At 43.5% G+C, this 15636-nt stretch overlaps 1 protein-coding gene and 1 pseudogene across 18 annotated transcripts in view; both read right to left on the bottom strand.

The window, feature by feature from the left end:
* GRIP1 (glutamate receptor interacting protein 1) overlaps window positions 1–15636 on the bottom strand; it is an 871453-nt gene that overhangs the window by 152589 nt on the left and 703228 nt on the right. For all 18 annotated transcript variants that reach the window (XM_063927530.1, XM_063927526.1, XM_063927521.1 and 15 more), the window contains 3 exons: window positions 12483–12566; window positions 4206–4281; window positions 1280–1425 (listed from right to left, as the gene is read on the bottom strand). In XM_063927530.1, the coding sequence (XP_063783600.1) occupies window positions 1280–1425; window positions 4206–4281; window positions 12483–12566 (306 nt within the window). The remainder of the gene's footprint in view (window positions 1–1279; window positions 1426–4205; window positions 4282–12482; window positions 12567–15636) is intronic.
* On the bottom strand, window positions 10682–11870 carry LOC134933900 (eukaryotic translation initiation factor 3 subunit B-like; annotated as a pseudogene).

Below are 15636 nucleotides of genomic sequence, written 5' to 3'. Positions count from 1 at the left end.
ATCTATATATATAGATATAGATATGTATATATATCTATAGATCTATATATGTAATTCAAAACACAAGGGCAATTTTTCCATGGCCAATACCCACTGGGAGTGTATGCGTCACACCTGGATGCCAAGAGCTATAGCATAATTCAACACATATGCAGTAAACAAGCTACAGGCACTGAACTGTCTGAGTGTGTCCTTGGTATGATTGCCAGTAACTGAAGTGGTATGCAAGCTGGTTGAGGGCATTTCTCATTGTCCAAATTAAAAACAAAGCCAGTAACAGGTGGGAAGGTTTTACCAGGATGCAAAAATATTAAGGAATTATTGCTATGCCCTTAGAACATTGTAAAGGTTTATTACAAAGTCATGCTGCTTATTTAATGAACTGGAAAGTATTGACTAAACAGAGATAAATGAACATACAGTAGTAATCTTATAATGCTTTCAGAGTATTGTCCCAGGTCTAACTTTGGTTACTGAACATGGTTTCGAGCCATGTCCAGCTGCTTAAGACAGAGTTCACACTGCAGGCTGGACCCAGGTTTTTGCTGGGTTGTCCCTTTGCTGGCACTTAGAGATGACATCATCCCCAAGCGCCAGTGATCTGTCTCTCTGCTTACTTTTAGCATGATCCAGGTCGCGTTTCCACACTCAAGACTACCTGGGTTCAAACCTGGTCACTTTCACACCAAACCAGGAACCAGGTCGCCCAGGCAATATCCAAGTTCAGAGGCTTGGTCTGAAAGGGGTATTACTAGTGAACTACTGGTATTTCCCTTATTCGTTGGGTACAAACAGGGAACATTAAGATTACAATTTAGCAATAAAATATGTTTGTAAAGTTGTGGATAACCACCTTGAATTATTACTTATGGAAAATATCTGTTACTTATTATAATCAGAATTGTAAGACCTTGTAAGTACTGCACTGTAAAGAACAGGTGTCTGTTGACAAATGATACACTGACTCCTCTCACACACACTACTTATATTATGTGTCATTATTGGCTTTGCATTTCTGTGCTACAGCAAACGCTTGCAATGTATTTTATAAACGTGACTTGTATGCTCATTTTCAGATTAACTAATGGAAATTTAGCATGAAAATCTGTAAATGGAAATTTTTAAATGACAAACTAAAAAGTAGATGCACAATTAGATGAAGAGGTCTGTGTACCAGCAAATTGCGTGATAGTAGAGAGCACAAAAGGTCACAGTGATACATATAGAGGTGTAGACAGTAATAAATCAGCATAAGGTGCAAGCCAAGAATCCATCTTACCCATCACAGAGACATCATATTCTATGAGTAAGGTTGCTTCTTGCCCGCATTGTTTAAGAATACTCATGGCTTCAGCATGCGTTGTTCCATGCAAGCGAATTCCGTCCACGCTCAGCAGCCTGTCCCCTGGCTTGATCGTGCCCTCTCTTTAAAAGTATACAATAAACAATCTTTATTCATTCGATGTGATCCAGATAATGGGCACTTACACAAAGTGATTCACTTCAATGTTTGGGACACCAATCCTACTTGTCTATGCTCTTAACATTTACCTTGACAGTTACCAAATGTGAGGTCACAGAGGAAAAGAAATTACTTTAATTTGGAAATCAGTGATGGGAAATAACTGCTAATTACTATGTAATGAAGGCCAAGTACATCAATGTGGGCCTCAGTTTTACTTATACAGTATGACACTAATTTCAAATAAACTTAAGTAAAGGGTTAATGTCTCCATATGCTTCAGGAACAAGGACTCATCAAATGTACCAAGCTAGACTTCATTAGGAATAGCGACATATCTAATTAAAATGCAAAAAAATGTTGCTGAAGTAACAAAACATATTGCTAGATATTGCTCCTAGGGGGTAATTCAGAGCTGATCGTAGACGTGCTAAATTTAGCACATCTACGATCAGTTTCTCTGACATGCGGGGAAACGGCCAGCATGTCAGGCCCTGCCCCCCCCCCCACCTGCACGGGTGCGAATGCCTTCGCACCCGCCAAGTAGCTCCCTTGCTGTGTTGGCAGGCGGCTACCCACCACGTTCTGGGTCGAAGCCGCTGCGCGCCGCCCCCGCAACGGTCCGGACACGTCTGCGTTGTCCAGACCACACCCCACCGACGGCGTTCTAATGCCGCTGGCACGCCCCTCCCGCCCCGCGACCATCTCTGCCTGTCAAATCAGGCAGAGGCTTTCGCATCTCACTGGGTCTCCCTGGGTGCGCGAGCGCACTCACCAAAGGACATCAGGCTACGATCGTGGCCACTGCAGCGATCGGGTCTGAATTAGGCCCTTTATTCCTGCATGGAGGTTACAATCCTTACCACTAAAATAAAGAGGAGAAAAATGTAATACTAAGATCAATGAGGGCTTCAGTAGACAGCAAAGGACCTTACACTATGGCGTGGATTTACTAATTTGCTAGATTTTTATCATTTACATGGTGAATTATTTTTCTAAACAATCCAAGTTTCCAGTTAGCGTAAAAGGAAGTATTGGTTGGATGTCTGGCCTGAGCAAAGACCAGCTGATATGGGTATCATGGTTATTACTTTCACAATTCCAGAGCTCTACTTGTGACAATTACCATGTCTTTTGGAAATTAAAAATGTACAGATATACTGTAGAACAGCATTCTGGAATTCATACAAGGTTGTGAATGTGTGTAATATATTTACTAATGCCAACTCATACATAGATACATACATTATGGTACAGAGGCCATAGAAATGGTTACAAACAACAGAGCAGCCAATGATACCCAATCCTGAGGTCATACAAGTACTGTACTAGCTGTATAGGACTGCAGTATGCAATGGTGAAGGCTCTATAGCCCGTTTCAGACATAAGAAGAATCCCAGGCTTTCATTGGAGCTCAGTAAAACTACACGGGCCTCACTTATGTCTGAGAGGCACCAACCAAGGATCACAATCCTGGGACAGCGCACTTACTATTGACCAGGGTTTTTCCCAGGATTTTTGTCCCAGGTAAACAACCTGGATCAATTCTGAATGGTATAACCTGGTATTTTACTCCTGGGTCACACCTAGAAGCCTCTGATTGGCTGTTTGGAGCTCCTGACGCTGCACTCCAGCTGTCAGATACCGCATTCCCCCCAATCTTCAATTTCATCAGGCAGCTTTCAGTAGCTCACTCCAGCTGGCGGCCCGTGACAGAGGCAGGGATTCCGGAACTGATGGTACAGGCTCCACACAGACTATAGTGACTTCGGACTCAGCTAACAGAGTGTGCAGGGTTGGTATTTCTAGGGTTTCATGTACTGTCTTGGATCTGTCCCGGCTCGTGGCTGACTCCTGTACAGTTAACCCACAGCGTGAGCATCCAAATAGGCAAATAGCCACCTTGAAGTCTGTGTAGTCACATATCAGCATGGGCAAACAGCAGGAAAACTGCCCTCAATCTTCCCTGTTAGCTCTCCAGCAGCACTAGCATACTAACCAGGGGTTACTGCCTGCTGTTGTGAGGTCTGGTGGCTGGTGAATGGGTGTGTAATTGCTTTCGTGTGTATTTGTGATGTGTGTGTGTATATATCACATGTACAGGTATGTGTGTGTATGAGAGTGACATGAGAGCAGCCTGGCAGCCCTGGCTTGTAGAATGGCTTGTTCACTATAGGAATGGTACTAATTTATAGTGTTATAACTACTAATATTCCTTTTCAATCCAGAAAAGATAAAAACTGTTGAATGCATTACAAGAACAAAGGCTATGCTGGAAAATACACAAAATCTAATGCTTGCTGATGCTGTGTAGAATACTAAACAGATTTTCCTAACATCCGATGATCCCAAGGGAGAGAACAGCCGGCCAGCTCTATATGGCAGGGTGTTTGACAAAGTTTCAGTTTGTTATTTTTATTCCATCAGCCCGCTTAGCTTGAATGCTTCAGTATTGTCTCCGTAACTCTGAATAATGCTAACGATCGTTGTCATATTTCTTCTCTATTGTACTGTGTCTGGTATTACACTGACATTATATCAGCCAATGGTAATAGCTGATAACTGATGCAAAAGATGAGGAATGCGCATCCTCTGCAGAATATTTTGGCAGTGCTGCTTTTAATACATAGTAAGGACATTTCCATTCATTATATTTGCTTATACCATATGATGCATAGCTTATCTGCTTGTGCACCACAATAACCCAGACCCATCTATATTGCTGCAGAAAGATGTATTGTACCTGTCAGCCGGTCCTCCAGGTCTAACGCAAGTTATTACAACAGGACGAGATTTATTTCTGTCCTCATGTGCCCCTCCTGGAAACAGAGAAACAGAATAAGCTAATTGCTCCAAGCGAACACACATTTTACTCGTTGCTTCGTAACCTGACATACATCATTCTTCAGTATTCTATACAACGATCACATTCATTCTTTTCTAGCCACTAACCATCCATCTGCCACTATACAACTCTAATACATGAATGATTTCTGACTGGATGACTGACAAAATCTAATACTTTAAAGGTCAGAATAGAAAGAAAAATGATAGAATTATTACCTTTGTATACAAATAGGAGATACACATCACAATGGCAACAGTAAAAGCCGTCACCACAAAATGCTAATCACAACAGAGACTAGAAAAAAGTTACATTTAATCTGTCCTTGAGCACCCTTCAAAAAGTACATTTAGGCAGCTACACTTTTTATATTGCGAAAACATATACCGTATTTGCCGGCGTATAAGACGACTTTTTCCCCCTGAAAAACATGCCTCCAAGTGGGGGGTCGTCTTATACGCCGGGTGTACTTCGTAGGCATACATATAGCCAGGGGCGTCACTGCCCCTGGTGACACCCGGTGCGGGAAGTCGCGAAACGGGGGCGTGGCCTAGCATAAGGGGGCGTGGCCTCGCGGGCGGAGCCCCGTTTTCGGCAATCCAGGGGGTTAAGAAGATGTTGGTTGCCCCCCCCCACTCCCCCTGTGTCCGGTGAGTGTACGGCGCTGCCAGCGGGTGAAGCTGTGCTGTGGCAAGTCTCTCTCGAATGCAGTGCCGGCTCCTACACATTCAGCAGTGACAGGCGGTTAGGCAGGGAGGACAGCGGCAGCACTGACATGTCTCTTATAAGAGATTTGGAGTATCAAGGTATGCTTAAGAAGGCGGGGGGCCGAGGAGTGTGTATGAAATGTATAAAAGTGTAACCCTTGGGGCAGCTATATGCATGTAAATCTGATGTTCTTTTACGTTTTATTTGGTGTGTGGAAGGTGTGCGGAAGAGGGGGTAGTCTTATATGGCGAGTATATAACAAACTCTATATTTTGAGTGGAAATGTTGGGGGGTCGTCTTATACGCCCAGTCGTCTTATACGCCGGCAAATACGGTATATATATTTTGTTAGATAAAAGTCAGCCATCATTTTTTCTCTATATAGTAGTTGAAATGTAATGAAATATCATAATTACTTGCAGGAACATCTGTTGCTCAAACAATATAATGACAGCCATTTTCCAAACAATATAATGACAGCCATTTTCTGTGTGTGATTATTATTTTTTTTTTAAATCATTATCTTCTTATTACATATTATGCAGCACTACACATTGCAAATGACACAAATAACACACAATATGATACAGTAGGCAAGACTCTGCACAAATGAGCTTATAATCATACGAGAGATGTGAGAAACTCCTGATGTCAGCATAAAGACAACTGTAGCTGCTGGTAGGAAAGCGTGTGGTTACTATAATAAGCTGACACGAATATTAAAGCCACCAGTAATAACAGACGTTCCTATGCAGCTACAGGTGGTGAGGTTGTAATGAGGAGAGACAATGGAAGGTGGATTGTGAAACATGAACCAATCATAACCAATATTCGTAGCACAGCATCCTATCAAATTGCTTTAGGTAACAACAGATGACATTTGGCCCTGAGGCTCCTCACGGACGTCATCAGAGCTTACTTTTTAAATGAAATTGGTTCAGCTCACAAATGGTTGTCGCCTAAATATATAGTTTCCAGTTAACCTTAACATTTGTGTAACATTTCAAACAGAAAAATAAATAACACTTTTTTTTACCCATTATTGTGCACGCAAAAGTGTAAAATCAGTGCTTTTCAAACCAGTCTATGACCATACCAGCATAATTATAACTGTATTACACCATAGTCAGATAAACATGTTGGTTAGGTCAGAATAGTTGCTTGGGGAACCAATGTTCAGGATTTGATGTATAAAAATAGATAATTGCTCCGAAACGTTAATGTACTGTATTTATTTTATTTCTTATAGCAGTGTGTGTGTGTTATTTTTTACAAGTGTAATAACAATGCTAAGATTGCAACTCCACCATAACTAACAGTCAACCTGCATATGTTTTCTATTAAGTCTTATACCAAGCAAAAAAATTATTTAAGTTTTTTCTTTTTTATATAAAACATTAGCATGATATTCACTTTTATGTGATGTGTTGTATTGTGCAATTAGGTCTGGTTTAGGCCATTAGTTTGGTGCTGCAACATGCGCTTGAAGTACAAACGTTATTAAATATACATTTATAGTACATGGGGGTAGATGTATTAACCTGTAGAAGGCATAAGGAAGTGATAAACCAGTGTTAAGGTCAAGGTGATAATGCACCAGCCAATCAGCTTCTGTTAATTTACATAAGGGAGCTGATTAGCTGGTGTGTTTATCACCTTGCACTTATCACTGGTTTATCACTTCCTTATGCCTTCTCCAGGTTAATACATCTGCCCCATGGTGCCTCGGGCCTATAGTTATATGAAAATGGTGCTGAAGCACAAGGGATGAGCCCCCTCTGTACAGGTTGCCGTCTGGACCATGTGGGACTGGTCTCCGGCTTGTCTAGACTCGTAGTGTTTGAAATTGATAAAACAGATAGCTAAAATAAAAGGCTATTTCACTCATGTAGACAAATTCTTATATACTCTAGAATATTTTTCTACATTTTTCTGTAAAGGATCTCAGAGTTCTGATAAATTCAGAAATATACTAAAAGCAATGAAAGGCTGCAAACAGATCACAGATAACAAGCTAAGAGAATATTCAGCTTTCATCATGTGCAGAAAAATAATTGATCTATTATTTCATCATCATGTTATAGACTTTTAGAGAGTGTAGGGAAAATACATAGAAAGATAAATTGCAGATGTATGTAATGTACTTTCTTACAGCTACGTTTGATGTGCAAAGATGCAGTTAACTGTATACTGTGCCATGTGCCTCTGTCACGATCCGGGTATCTGGACGCCATTTCTTACCCATCAGATGCCTCCTAAGGCTGGCTCAGCGCTCCAGGACCGGATCCCATCTGTTATCCTAATGTTCACATTCCTGCATCCTCTCCTGTCTCTCTGAGACGCTGTCACAGTAACGCCTTATTACATCTGGCATGGCGTCTCCCGCGGCCTCCGCCGCCGTCCCTGAGCTTCTGCATGCAGAGTGTCAGAGTGGCGATTACGTCAGCCGCGGCCTCCGCTGTGTCCGCGTGGTTGGATGTGCATCTGTCAGCCTGGCGCCTCCTGTCTCCGGTGGCCGGCGCCGCCATTACTGTTTTCATTACCACATGGATTACAAACCAAACTTCCCTCCAAGTGTCTGCATGGGCGCAGCCATCTTGGATTCTGTCACCTGATCATTTCCACCAATCTGTTCTCAGTATTGATAATCTGCATAATTGCCTAGCCAATCCCTTCCTTGCTGCAGGTATAAATACACTGTGCCTGAGCAAGGAAGGCGTCAGTGCTTTGGTTGTCAAACCTAGTTCCTGTTTGTCTCTCTCCTGTGATTGTCTTCCAGGTTCCAGCTCCTGTCTCAAGACTTCCACCATAGAGACCCGCACCAGCATTCCACCTGCGGTGTAGCCTGACTCTCCAATCCATTGTGGATTCATCTGTTTCCAGCTACAACTTAACCTGCTTCCAGCTCAGCTTCCAGCAGAGTACAGCTTCCCTTAAAGGGCCGGTGTCCTTTCTACACTTTACCACTCTCCACCGGTATTATTATTTCTCCGCTCTCAAGTTCTACATTTCAGTTCATATTTCATCGCTCCCAAGTTCATTTATTATTTAACTGGTTCCAGCCAGTATCCACTCCGTGCTAACAACAGTCTGGTTCCAGCCAGTATCCACAGCAGCTGTTTTATCTTCAGCAACCCAGCTTTTCCTGGAACACCAGCTGGCACAATCCTGGGTTATCTCCATTGCTACAGTCGGGCCTGGTAAGGACTTTCCATCTAGAAGATAATAAGAACTATCTCACACTACCAGTGCCCTGTGGCTCCTGCCATCCTGTAGTACCCAGGAACTGTATTTATTCTTTGCTGACTTTTACGTTTTCTTTTACTGCTGCTGTGTTGCGGAGTTGTCATAATAAACATCATTGACTTTTATCCAAGTTGTCGTGGTCACGCCTTCGGGCAGTTATTATTCATGTTACTTACATGTCCAGGGGTCTGATACAACCTCCCAGGTTCCGGTACATCTCAGCCCCTACAACTGAGGCTGCCTCCCGTCAGCTCAGGCCCTCAGTTGTGACAGCCTCCATAAGGGTCATTCTGAGGCCATATGGTAAAGACAGCTAAAAACACAGAAAAACTATCTACAGAAAACTTTTTTTCTTTACTTTATCTATATACAGTAGGAAACTTTTCTCTACACCAACTGGAATCATCTTCAATCATGTAAAACTGCAATCTGTGTGGACACAGTCCACTACAGTGCTAGTTAACGCACTAAAATGTGTAAGAAGTTTATTTTCATTTGCCAGGTATAAACAGTGACTGCTTATTCAGTAGGGAAGTATCAAAAGCTCTTCAGAAGCTGGAGGAATGTGAGTCGAGATTCCACTGGCACAGTCATGGTGAGGCAGAGCGGCACTTTATGTTCCAGCAACAGAACAGGACTTTCCTTTTGTTTCATTGAAGATGGATCAAATGGGGATACTTAGAAGTAAGAGATTAAAAAGTAGTGCTTTTTATTCCATCCCCCAGTGAAGATTAAAGGCACAGCTTCAAAAAAGAGATATGTAATGTCTATTCAAGGAGAAGGACTAATATTGAAATGTGGATGTTTTGGCAGAAATTTGTTGATGGAGAAATGATAAGGCAGTTATATCATATATGCAGCAAATTGCTCCTCTGAGCTGAGTCTGCATGTATAGCTTCTTTGCCATCTGGCAGTGATAACTGTATACCTCTATCATGGTTATATGGACTTCTACCAGTTCCTTTGAAGTTCTTTCCGTCAAACCCTCCTTGATTTGCGTTATTTCATCTTGATTTACCAAAGTTGGGAGTCTTGATCTCCACAAATGCTCATATGCGCACGCAGGGGGGGGGGGGTCCAGAGTACCTAGAAACCCCCTGGCCGCCAATCTATCGCGCAGCAGTTTCCCAATTTTTTCATGTATTTTATTTTTGTTTAATACATTTCATTTGCCGGAGCGCTGAGTCTCAGCCAGTGTGATGAGACCCTGTGCGGCTGCAGCAGCTCCCCTGCAGACTCGCTGATAGGCTGACTGCCAGAATGTAGGGGAAGCAGCTCCTCTCACGCTGATCACGTGGTGGGGCTTGAGAATGCAAGAGGCACATGGTGCGGCACAGTCTTCTGTGTCTTCACTCCCCGCCGCTGCACTACCTCCAGAGCAGGTGAGGTGATGTGGGTGTCATTATTTCATATTAAATTATGCTCTCCTTGGTGTGTGGGACTGGGGGGAGGGATGGTCGTGGTGCCTGTCTTCTGGATAGAGGGGATGGTCGTGGTGCCTGTCTTCTGGAGAGGGGGGATGGTCGTGGTGCCTGTCTTCTGGAGAGGGGGGATGGTCGTGGTGCCTGAGTTCTGGAGAGGGGGGATGGACGTGGTGCCTGTCTTCTGGAGAGGGGGGATGGTTGTGGTGCCTGACTTCTGGAGAGGGGAGATAGTCATGGTGCCTGAGTTCTGGAGAGGGGGGATGGTCGTGGTTTCTGAGTTCTGGAGAAGGGGGATGATCGTGGTGCCTGTCTTCTGGAGAGGGGGTATGGTCGTGGTGCCTGTCTTCTGGAGAGGGGGTATGGTCGTGGTGCCCATCTTCTGGAGAGGGGTATGGTCGTGGTGCCCGTCTTCTGGAGAGGGGGTATGGTCGTGGTGCCTGTCTTCTGGAGAGGGGGGGGGGTTGGTCGTGGTGCCTGTCTTCTGGAGAGGGGGGGATGGTCGTGGTGCCTGTCTTCTGGAGAGGGGGGGATGGTCGTGGTGCCTGTCTTCTGTCTATCTGGGGAGGGTAGGGGATGATCATGGTGCCTGTGTGCTGGCCGTCTATGTAAGGGGGGGGGGGGGGGGCGTGGTGCCTGTGTGCTGACTATCTTTGTGTGTGTGGGGGGGGGGAGGAGGTGGTGATGGTGGTCGTGGTTCCTGTGCTGTCAGTCTATGGCGGGGGGGTTTCGTGGTGTCTGTGCGCTTGCTATCAATGTGGGGGGGGGGGGGGGGGGTTTGGTGCCTGCATGCTGTCTTTGTGGGGGGTGTGGTCATGGTTCCTGTGCTGTCAGCCTATGGAAAAAGGGGGGGGGGGGAGTGGTCATGGTGCCTGTGCGATCTATGTAAGTGGGGGTGGCGGTCTTGGTGCCTGTGTGCTGTCTATCTATTATTATTTTATTTCATAGATCTGTAATCAGTTATTTGGAATACCGCCTCTCAAAATCCTGTGTTTGCCACTAAGGCTGGTGGAATTGGTCTTTGCTGTTATTTGAGAAAATATTAAAGTTTATTCTTCTCAAACTGGCCCGTAGCAGGAACTGTTCTTGGGGTCTTCCAATGGAAAATTGTGTTTGCTTGCTGCTTGTCAGAGGTCTTTACGACCTTGGTTTTCCCTGTTGTGCTCTTGGTAGAAAGATACAGATAGAAAACAGCGAAGACATTTACTTTGGGTACAGGGCAATGATGGCATCTTTGATTTCAACCACATCTTCTGGAAATTACCTCTTCCTCATTCTGAAAATCTCAAAATTAATTATAAAACCCTGAGTTACTTTAGGCATTCTGTCCACCAGCACACACAGGTAGTCCCTGTTTTTCTGACAGTGCAGCTTACAATCAACAATATTAAACATGTTATGGACTCTGATCTCTTGTTTGGATATGAGCTACGTGGATGATTTTTGTCTTCTGGTTCTCATAATGCTTTGCTATTAACACCAAGAGACTAAGAGAAGCATTTAATTCCAGTAATGTTCAAATTCTTCTTATCCAACAAGCCCATGGCACAAGTTTCAGAAATACTTAGCGTATCCAAGGTCATGCAGGCAACTAATAATTTGCCATGACTCCACATGTAGATTTCCCAGTGTGCTGACCTCTCGCAATGGAATCATCTGTTCTTCTGCCTGGCCAGTCTCTCCCAGGTGAAAATTACTTGGGGGTCACCCTTAGTGTCCATAAGAGGGTTAAATGTAGCAAGATTATATTAAAATGAAGAAAAATCAATTTTGCACTGTTTGATGGCTGAACCTCTGGATGTATGTATTTCTTCTTTGATGAAACATTGCTAGGTGGCTACCTCTTGGAGACCAGCACACACACTCACAACACTAAGCTCTCCACTGGAACTGGTTCTTCACAGAAGATTGTCATTGTGTTATTGTGTTACTAGACTAGTAAATAACACTGAACTAAGCAGTCTGGATTCTCCAGCTATGATCAGAAGGTACCAAAGTCCTTAGGTGGCTGTTTTTTTTAGAAACTTCTCTCTCATCACTACTGACCATGCATTTACCAAATCTGTTAACAGATTCCCTTTCAAGATGTACTGCTTGTCCTACAGCATTCTTTACAGAGTCCTAAGAGTGAGCTGGAAATGCGTAATTACCCCAAAAACAATGCCGCTCGTGGCACAATCAGCTTATGAATAGTATTCATTAATGATTTTTCTACACTTTGGAGAAAATCCTATTGATTTCATTTTTTAGCTTCTCCAAACAGGTCCAACATGCAGCAACCTATCGACAACAATCACAGAATCTATGCCATATACTACTTGAGGGCATTCTTTTTAGCCATCAGCAAGCAGCTCCTCTCCACTGATGTCATCCACAAAGACCTCCAGATCAACAAAATACATCTTCTATTCGGTGGCCTTCTCTTCCTCCATGTAACGTTCTGGACTATTAAACATTTTATCAACCCCATGCATCTGTATGATGACAGATGTCCACAATCTACTCATCTCTTAGGTCATAGCTGAATAGATGCTCTGACTCTGCAGCTCTAACAGGCCATGTGCATTGGAGAGAAGGCGGTGAAGAAATGGCTTTGAAACACAGACTCAGGCATGTATAAACAGGTCAGGTACCTGGAGAAGTGAAAGCACATCAAATATTTTTTTCATTGAAACCTGTTTTAGGATAACATATAGCATATGTCCAAAAACATGGCAAAAATTGTTGTTCATTTTCTATTAAACATGCAATAAGGCAGCTGATTGAGTCTATATACAGCTTATGTTTGGTAGTAACTTACCTCGTATCACAAATCCAAAGGTGTTACCTTCTTTGTGTAGAGTTACTTCCACAGTTCGAAAAATCACCCCTGATCCTTGTATAGCTAAGAGAGAATAGAGAAAGAAAGGTCACGAAGACATCACATCACGTTATCCCCCACTCCATCTCAGGCTACACCTTGTTAGTATGCTTTACTGACAGTTTAATACATATAACAAAATAGCCTGACAGCTGCAGTATCTTCTCATTAAGCAAATCGCTAAAGCTACATGAAGGAGCGTCTCATACACATTTTCCTAACAGAACGCTACTGCCGTTACATGTACATCTTGATGTATACGCATTGCTCCGCACTGCTAGTGCAGCTGTCGTCACTAGCACTTACACCTAGCCCATGCTGGGAGCAAGAGACCCATCTATAATAGGCATCGCCTCAGCATACATATGACTTTTCCATGTATCCACACAGATGAAACTCAGAAATTCCCATTTCACGTACTGAGAGAAGCGGCTGGTGAATCCGACATGACCAGTGACAGGCAAAGATGTGTATGTTTCCTATAGCACATGCCCAGTTTGCGAAAATTTGTTAAATGGGGCCACATATGGAGCTGCATGGACTTGGAATCAGGCCCGCAATATACATCAATATATACATACCCATAGGCTTTTATACTTTAGGAAACACCATCCATAGATGATGCCTATCAGGCACAAGCATTAGAAAGTTGTGAAGCTTGCTGCATGTATGCACATGGCAGCCCCATACACTTCTATGGGGATTGCTGTGCCACAGGTCCGCAGCAAGTATCTCTGATATCTGCTGCAGACTTTTTTTTTAAATACTTACAGGGATCCACACGTATTGCAGTAAACTTCCAAATATGCCAGTTTTATGAGGTTCAACCGCATTTACACTTTGACAGATTGCAGCTATAGCGTTAATAGGAGGCAAACGATTTTCAGGGTTTGTAAGTTAGGGGCTTAAAACCTATGAAGCTGCTATGTGACATGGTGGATTTGGCACATCAAATTATAATACAGATTCAACAGTACATTGCCAACAAGTGCTATGTTCCGTCCTGTGCCGCTCTGCCATCGTCCATGTGATTCTACAGCGAGGGGGCGGGGCCATCACCAGAAAGGAGCTAAGAACACTGTGTGGCTCTCCAGGCTCTCTTTGGCTCTTTCAGGCCAAATGCTAGGGTCAATGGGGGAGCAACGGTGCTGATCCATAAGGTTCTGTGTTCCGGGTAGCAACACTACTCGTCCACTCCTAGTTATGGTCCTATTGCCAATAATACTGTAAGCCAGATAAACACTTTGGGATGTACTAAACAGGTGCTGTGATGTGAAACAATCCACCCAACACATAGAATACATGGCTATAAGTCCTACTTCACAATGGACATATTGATCTACTCTTTCCCCCATGTATTTCAAAATGTAATTAACTTGTCTAGAGCTATGCAAATTATGCCATAATATGTTTTACCTTATTTTATTTATCCCACGTTAATTTAAGTGGGAAATTAGAGTTTAACATGAAAGCAGAGAAATCAAATGCAAATAGATACTTTAATACATTCCTACTCAATGTGTTAAGCAAAGTGCAATTGTTCACTGAGAAAATATTGGGAAATAGATTTCACAGATTGCGGCACACATTCTAATTATCACATATTCCTCACTATGGACAGATCTCTGCTTTTTATACTGTAAATGTTTCAATTAATACAGGATCAGTATGATATCCCGGCTGTCGGGATTCCAGCGGTCCGGAGACCGACATGAGAATTGCCAAGTGGGGATTGAAGCCGGCAATCGGTATATCGACAGCCGGTATTTCACCGGGTGTCAGGATTCTGGCATCCTTATCCTCACAGCCGGTAAATTAACTGCCCCCCTTTAAGACAGCTGCGTTCTCCCATACAGCACATACAGGAGCTAATGCAGGTTGGTTGCAAAAAGGGTCAAAATTACTCAAACCCCCCTGCCCCTGAAACAGTATGCACAAAACAGACCGTTCTCCTACATGTGGGATTCATCATGCACTCTAATCGGCAATAGTACAGTATAAGTGTCCTGTTTATGTCAGCCACAGGTCAAACCTATCTTAAATGGATAATAAACACATTACCTGTTCGGCATCAGTTAAACTACAGAATCTCTCTAATACAGCAGAAACTACTCCATCTGTGTATAGGCAAGCCAAAGACAAAGCAACTTAAGCTCACAAAAACATAACATAAACCATGCCTGAGTGAGTTAAAATGGGTGTGTGTGTGTGTGTGTGTGTGTGTGGTCAGTAGTGTGTTGGCCAACAGCCGCCATAAGCAGTTTGTTAGTACCAGCGACAGTCATTATCATCAGCCTCCAATATTTGCATTTGCCCTGTACTGCTTTCCCAGGTGTAAATGCGTCTTTACCATGGCCAGCATATGTGCGCAGTGGGAGAATCACGCAAGCATGCCCGGATGCATATGAGCACATACATTGCTCTGGACATGTGCAGTGCAATTCTCACAAGATGCGCTACAGCAACTGGCATAACACTCAATCAGCATCAGCCCCATGAAAATAGGGCCAAAGCTGGCAGCATTCTAGGCCAGGTGCCTTGTAAGTGATTTGCTCTGTGTTGTGCTCTTGCTGCGGCCAAATGCTACTTTATTCATCTGCTGCATTTGGCTAATGCATCAGCTTCAGTTACACCCTGTACACAGCTATGGGGAAGTCCTGCCTGTAGTAGCTTGCAGTATAGTATTTTTAAAGTTTAAAATTAAACTAGGCTCCTGTGCACTTTTGTCATGATCCGCGCCTGCCACCCACTATACAGTATTTCTGGCACTCTTCAGCTGGACGGGGGTCTGCATGACCCCATCTCCTCTCCTTCTCCACTAGCCTACAAGGTATAAGGACATGTCTAGTGTCTTCCTCTGCACATGAAACAAGGCAAAGATAAGTATACACTATATGCAGCTTCCTTCCCCTTTTCTAGTTTATCACCTCTCTTAGCTAGCCCTTCTGTTTATTCCCAGCCTCTTTGTCTATTCCAGCCTACGCTAGACCCTTTGCATTTTTCATGACTATAACAGCCCCTGCCCTTTTCTGATCTATACCAGACTCTGACATTTTCCAACTTCTGCCCTTTTCCTGCCAGAGGCGGAACTCTG

The sequence above is a fragment of the Pseudophryne corroboree genome, chromosome 6 (assembly GCF_028390025.1).
Source record: "Pseudophryne corroboree isolate aPseCor3 chromosome 6, aPseCor3.hap2, whole genome shotgun sequence".
Lineage (NCBI taxonomy): Eukaryota > Metazoa > Chordata > Amphibia > Anura > Myobatrachidae > Pseudophryne > Pseudophryne corroboree.
The sequence above is the reverse complement of the archived record's forward strand: the minus strand, read 5'-3'. Positions and strand labels throughout refer to the sequence as shown.